Source organism: Pinus tabuliformis, chromosome 9, assembly GCF_031772625.1.
Source record: "Pinus tabuliformis cultivar Carrire ecotype Pingquan chromosome 9, CPIR1, whole genome shotgun sequence".
NCBI lineage: Eukaryota > Viridiplantae > Streptophyta > Pinopsida > Pinales > Pinaceae > Pinus > Pinus tabuliformis.
In genome coordinates, this window is record NC_142307.1 from 1,522,227,158 (window position 1) to 1,522,234,718 (window position 7,561).

A 7,561-nucleotide genomic window follows, 5' to 3' on the forward strand; every position below is an offset into this window, starting at 1 on the left:
TTAATAATTATTAAGTAGATGGTATAGATTTATTTTTCATGAAATATGTTAAAATAATTTTAATAATATTTATAAATAAAAAGTTATAGGTTATTATTAAAATTATATTAATAAATATATTTTTAATTTAATTATTAATAATTATTAAGTAGATGGTATAGATTTATTTTTCATGAAATATGTTAAAATAAGTTTAATAGTATTTATAAATCAAAAGTTGTGATTTATCTCTAAAATATTTATGTATGTTTTTCTTTTAATTAATTTGATTAATTAAAATATGTTATATTAAAAAAAATTATATAAAATAAGTTTGATTTTTTGAACATATGGTATTGATAAGCCATGATATTGACTCATGCTATTGTAATAATGACTATTTATATATTAAAAATACTTATGATAAAGTGGGAGTGAATTCTTTTGATAGAAATTCTTTTGCTTTTTGTTTGAGACATGTGATATTAATAAGTCATAGTATTGGCCCATAGTATTCTAACAAAGTCTATTTACACATTAAAAATTTCTATAATAAAATAATACTGAAACTCCATGATTAAAAATTTTGTTTTTGTAATTTTTTAATTTTAATCAATATAGATATATAATAAAATAAGTTAGAGTTATCATAAAAATAAGTTAGAGTTATCATAGATTAATAGTTATCTTTACTAACTATTTCATTTCATTTGTATGATTGGCACTAGTGATTGGACCTTAAAAACATTAAATTAAATAAAGTAAAAGCTGGTGTCATAGACTATGAGACAAAAGCTCACACAAGTTGCTGTTAAGACGGGACAACCTGGCCAACTTGCGTTTACAGAGTCTCGCTTGACCCAATTTTGAGTGGTTTACAAAGACGACACAGATAACACTGACGATAACCGGACAAAGAAACTGAATCACACAATGCCTTCCGTTCACCCCTAAATAAATATACGTTAAATGTGTGACAGTACAACCAGAGATATCTAGCAGAACTGGGTGTAGCTATAGCAATGCAATTTCATCATCGTCAATCAAATATCTAGCGTGGAGCGTGATCATCGATCGAATATTTAGCGGAATCTCGCGGCTTCGACGACGATTTATTCTATAACCTAGGGTTTCCAATTTCTGTAACGCTCTTTCACTTCTGAATCGCTACGTTTCTCCCTTCCTGAAAAAAATATAAAATTAGCAGTGCCTCTGTTACAGGAATGCTCCGTTGGCTTATCTGATATTTTATTCTAATTCTTGCCAATATTCGTTGCAGTTATACATATGATGAGCAATGGTAAAGAGCAGCCGCTTACTCAATCTGTACCTGCTGCTTTCCACGACCATTGCAACATGGAGAAAAAAGAATGTTGGGATAATTGCACGATCCTGTACCATCTTGCGTCAAATGATCTTCACAAGTTCTCAGTCTTACATCAAATTTTTGGAGCCTGCAATGTTATCAAATTGATTAAAGTAAGTTGCACAAATTTTTCAGAGCAGATTTCTCCTTTTTACTAGTTATGCAAAGCAAAACTCAGCAATAACTTGAAATATAATGACACCATTTTTCTATTAAATATTTTATTTAGATATCCAATTCCGGCCATGAAATCAAGAAGAATTTTTGCGGCTTCTAAGAATTTTTGGTGTCTGACGCCTCAAAAATTTTGGTGTTTAGAATCCATTTGCAAGTAGTCTGACTCTGTGTTAAAAAATTTGGGTGTTTAGAATCCATTTGTTCAACTGTATTATCCCAAAGACAAAACTGAATTCATCCTTTTTTGTCTGGTCCATTCTGGGAATGCTATTGACCGATTTTGTTTTGCCCTCGTAAAATATTAGATACCAAATATGCTTTCCTCTGAGTCTGCTGCCAACCTAATCTTGAAATCCCTTACACTGTCTCAGGATCTTCCCGCGGATAAGAGAGTCGATGCTGTAAATAGTATGGTTTACGAAGCAAGTGCAAGACTACAGGATCCTGCGCTCGGCTGTGTGGGCGAAATACAGAAGCTTCAACTCCTAATATCAGACCTGCAATCGCAAATATCTGTAACACAGGCCACGATTCAGAAAATGCTGTCCCAGCGGGCCCAACTTGTAGCCTGCATCCCGGGATTCAACGATAATGCTAATCCCACGATCAGCACATCACTAAACGATGATGGCAAAGACGAGGATTTATTCGATTCAGATCTGAAAGATTGAACACATTGTAGTGTCTGAAAATAGAGAAGCTTTGTCATTTGATATTGTTTTTTCCAAATTTCAAAAGCGCATTTACGTTATAGCCGAAGAAGATGTAAGATCCAATATCTAGGGTTTAACTAAGTAACAGTTCCATCTGACTAGAATGCACCAATTATCTCCACCTAGCTAGATCCAGATTATCAGTACATTAAATGTATCCATGGCCTCAAATTTAACCCAGGCTTCACACAAGTATTTAATTTCGTCTGTTGTCGTGCTTCAGATTAAAGTAATTAATTTCATTTTGTACCTGCTTTCTATGCCGTGTGGAAAAAAATTCTTTGTTTCTTTGCCGGACTTCATTTGCATATCTACAGCCACTAGAATCACCATCCTCTGTGGGAGTATTTTCTAATCAGATCAGACTTAAGTAATTAATCTCATTTTATACCGGCTTTCTATGCCGCGTGGAAAAAAAAATTCTTTGTTTCTTTGCCGGACTTCATTTGCATATCTACAGCCACTAGAATCGCTATCGTCTGTGGGAGTATTTTCTAATCAGATCAGATTTTCTAATCCTAAGATACACACTCATGCCAATGCCAACAATAATTTCTTCAAAACATTCAACGCTGAGCTAACCTAGGGTTTAGAGGAGAGAACCGGAATTGAAATAGAAACTTATAAGAGAGAAATTAGAAGTGACAAGAGGTTTGAAAGCTCAATAGGCCGTATAAAGGATTCGCAGAGTTCATGTTTCTGAAGTTTCGGTGTTTCTCTCTGAGCCAATATGTGAGTAGATATTTAAGTTTTTAATTGTTTCCAACCCTAGTATCTCAAGCTTTTATAACTCTATTACCTAATTTTATTATAAAATTGTTACAGAGTTTATATATATATATATATATAATTTCAATATGTGAGTAGGTATTTACGTTTTTAATTGTTTCTAATCCTCCTAGCTATTCATCAAGCTTTTATAACTATATTACCTAATTTTATTATAAAATTGTTACACCTTTATATATCTATATATAATTTATCAATCATTCTGGAAATTTTGTGATTTTTGTTAATAAATTTATAAAACAATAATTGAGATAAAGAATCAAGAACATATTTATATATGATGGTAGTAGAGAATAATGTAAAGCATTAGCACAATTAGGTTTGAGAAAAATATTGAATTTAGAAGTGACAAGGGGTTTGAAAGCTCAATTATAAAGGATTAGCAGAGTTCATGTTCCAGAAGTTTTGGTGTTTCTCTCTGAGCCAATATGTGAGTAGGTATTTAAGTTTTTAATTGTTTCTAACCTTATAGCTATTCATCAAGCTTTTATAACTATATTACCTAACTTTATTATAAAATTGTTAAACTTTTATATATAGAGAGATAATTTATCAATCATTCTAGAAATTTTGTGATTTTTTTAATAAATTTATAAAACAATAATTTAGATAAAGAATCAAGAACATATTTATATATAATGGTAGTAGAGAATAATGTAAAGCATTAGCACAATTAGGTTTGAGAAAAATATTAAACCATGCCATTTAACAAATATGAAAAAAAAATTGTTTGTGAAGAAAGTCTTTTTCTATAGATGCAAGTATGTCTCCTAACATCTCAAACTTCATTATAGTTATGGATTTTGATAAAATGTATTTTTCTTGTAAATTTGAAAGAATATACTAAAAATATTAGTTTCATTTTAAATTCTATTTATGATGAAATGGTATTATATTAATGTAATTAGAGTAATAGTGAAACAACAAATTTATAGAGATTTTAATACAACCTTGATTGTCATAATATAGAAATGTAGGATCCAACATTTAATTATTCAACTTTGTTATAACTTATGAAACTAGATGGATTCAACTAAAAATGTTTCCTACCATGTACTTTTCCTCTGTTGAATTGAGTGCCACTCCCATTGGCTTCCAAGGATATCATACCATCCCAAGAGAAAAAACCTAAATTATCTCAATAACACATGCATCTCACACCCAGTTAGAGTAAAAAAAAGCATGCAAAAACAAATCACCATCACTCCCATAATTCAAGCCTTAATGAATCATGCCCTTTAAGTATTGTAGCGCACTCTTTTCAACAAACCAATGAGTCTATCTATGTTGAATTATGACTTGACTCTATGTATTCATTACAAAACATATATCAAGTGTAGTATTCACTAGATACACAAGATAACAAATCAATTTCCTATACATTATAAGCTCTATCAAATCTCAATATAAACTAGCATAGGAGTGGCCAGTGGTTCACAATCCAATGCTTAAAATCTCTTCAAAATATCCACCATGTACTTCCCTTGTCTAAAGTTGATCTCGGCTATACCCTATCAAACCTAGAGACCTAAAGAATATCACACATGGCCAATTGTTTTCACATCAAACTCATAGGCCAACTCTATCTAGCACCACGTAATTATATTCTCAAAACTAGTTATAGATATTAGGTCATATAATTACAATATAAGAAAAACAAATGAGATATATCAAAATAGTAATAGAAATTAGAATATTAAGTAGTCTAGGTGAAGCCCATGTTTAGTAAGTCCTCATGGATCATCATTAATCCATGACCACTAATTTGTAAATTGTCATGGATATTCCACTAGAATAATTTGTCATAATATATATGATAAAATTACTAAATCCTTTCTCTGAATGTTAATTCCCTTTAGATCTCAAATTCTTTATTTACGGTTTTTATGATTAATCAGATAAATTAGCTTGAATGTGAGAAATGTAGAATGGAAAGAAATGTTGAGTTTTGTAGCTTGGGAAGTACTCCAAGCTTAAGGTTTGGGGTTTTGGAGGAATTGGCACGAAAAAGTGCTTTGTGGGCTTAGAGCCCAAGGTGTGGCCTTCGCACCCAAGCTTGTTGGTGTGAAACCACAAGGAGTTTTGGACATGTAACCCTTGGAGATTGTAGAGGACCCAAAAAGGAGCTAGGGGCCATAATGAACACCAAGACAGGACATGTATAAACAAAGATATTAATTTTTAAGTGTTTCAAGTGGGATTATGACACAAAGGACAAGTTGGCTAGGCTTAGAGTGTTCCCTCAAGGAGTTCATTGTAGCCCATGGAGAAGTATATAAATAAAGGTAATGTTGAGGCTCACAAGGCATCATCCAAAGTGCAAAACAAATCAAGATTTATCTTTGAAATAGCCGCAGAAGGAGAGGACTCCAACGAAAGTGAAAAGGATTAAGTTTGGCATCTATTCTAGGCTATTTGAAGGGATAAGTTCCCTAGGCAGGGGGCCAAGGCTATAGGGAGGAAATTTGGGTGCATTAGGTGTAGTTTTGAGGTGCATATTCCTTATGTTGTAGACCACAGATATTTTGTGGAAATTGCATGGTTTATAATTCTGTTTTGGTGGAGTCCGAGAAGCCTAGATGGAAGTCCTACCTTGATCTGAATTTAAACAGGAACACATCAAATTTCAGATATAACCATAAATACGGAGATGCAGTAGAAATAACACTTCATTTCATTAATATCAAATACTGAAATATGCTTACAAACATAATGGAAATAAGACTAGCTTGGGCGATGGTAGCTTATCTTTGAGAAGAGATGTGGTGGCTACATGCATTTGAATTGTGTTACAATGAGGCTCAAGGGCCTTTTTATTATTGAATAAGAAGAGAAAACCCTAAAAAACCAAAACCCTAACCCAAGGAGATGTACCACCAAGAGTTTATGGGCCTCATTGGGCTGAATTGGACAACCAACTTCTTGAGGTCGCGAGTTCGTCATTTTATCTCCATTTGACACGCATGATAACTTGTTGGAAAGATATTTTCGAGGAACACGATGGAAAAGACGATTCTATACAGAAAATCATTGGTGGTAGATTGCCAAAAAAATTTCGTTTAGGGCCTCAAAACAACTCTCAAAGTTTAGGACCCAAAAAACTGCTAAAAATAGTAAACTGTGCTACAATTAAGGAAACTAAAAAACTGAAAGAAACAATGGTGGGGGTTCAAGTGGAATTGGCAGGTGGCCACCAATATCCACCTAGATCATTCCTCCCCCCTGTGGTGAAGTAAAATTATAAGTCCGGACATGAAGGAATTCCTCTAGCCTGATAATGGGTCTAGCCACAACAGATACATTCTATGGAAGATTTCCTTAGGTTAGAATCAATCAAGAGGGCCTACCTCTTGGTCACTTATCTTGCTTGAATATTTCCTCGCTTGCTCGCTCCAGCAATCTCTCGCTTCCTTCTTCAAGCTCCTGAAACAAATAAACAACAACAGCACATAAACATAATAATAGACAAATTACAATTCAACATACTTAATAATTCAAGAATAATCAAGACATGAATATGTAATATTAAAAAACATGTCTGAAATCAATCGCTAGTTGCATATATTAATATTCAAAGAGAGATTACAACCATTTGTCTTGATGTCTTAGTCTTCCTCTGATAAGACCAAGTTCCCACACACTTCTGATAGCACTTCATGATGGCTTCAAACAACAATAGTTTAAAGACTCTTCCCTTTAGGCTTCACTCCAAACCAAACACACTTTGCCTCACACAACTAGATGGCTACAACTAGTAATAGCTTGCTTTTCTAAAATAGTATATTCACACTCATCCAAAACTCTAGCTCTGATTTTCACACTCACACTAGTTTGTGCTTGGGAAGAAGGGAGGTTTATATAGGAAAGATGGATGGGAGATGGATCCTCTTCTCATGGGAGAAGGACTTATCCCTTAAGGTAGTTCCATCATTATAGGGGAAAGGAGCCCAAACTGTCATCCTCGACCCCATTCGGCCAAACCATTTACCAGACTTCCATTACGGAGCTTCTAGAGATGGAAGCTTCAACTCTTATTTAAAAATGTTTCCATAACAGGACCAGCACGACTGGAACACAGCTTAGTCACACCGATCGACGCAGGGAATAATGCTAATCTCTACACATCAGCGCAGGGGATACAAAGGTCATTAGCGCCAGTCTTGTAAATTAGGAAAAATAAAAGTTTAAGGGGAAATGGTGCAAAAGGGAAATGATCTACTCATGAAGAGGGACATAATGGGAGTTTCTCCATGAAGGAAAAGAATGTAGGGTTCACTATAGAGGTTCTCCAGGATCAAGGAATGGGGAGTATAGGGACAGTGAAAAAATACTGTGTAACAGATGCCCCCTAAAGTGTGAAGGCTGAATCAGAGTGAGTGATGAAATGCTTTATAAATCAGTGCGGGGATCCAGTTTGCCATCGGAAAACATGTAAGAAAGTACAGATACATATACATAAACTCAGATCTCTGTCAAATGATACATGAATCATGGCATGGACGCAGTCATCTAGAGAATGATCATGTAAATGGATCCA

The 7,561-nt window shown here is 33.8% G+C and overlaps 1 protein-coding gene across 1 annotated transcript; it reads left to right on the forward strand.

Annotated features, from left to right (window-relative positions):
• The first annotated feature begins 876 nt into the window (after window positions 1-876).
• On the forward strand, window positions 877-2,484 carry LOC149154400 (LOB domain-containing protein 11-like). Its single transcript, XM_089440087.1, has 3 exons — window positions 877-1,121; window positions 1,259-1,458; window positions 1,894-2,484. Exons 2-3 carry the CDS (start codon window positions 1,267-1,269, stop codon window positions 2,191-2,193), a joined length of 492 nt encoding a protein of 163 aa, XP_089296213.1. The 5' UTR covers window positions 877-1,121; window positions 1,259-1,266; the 3' UTR covers window positions 2,194-2,484.
• The last annotated feature ends 5,077 nt before the right edge of the window (window positions 2,485-7,561 follow it).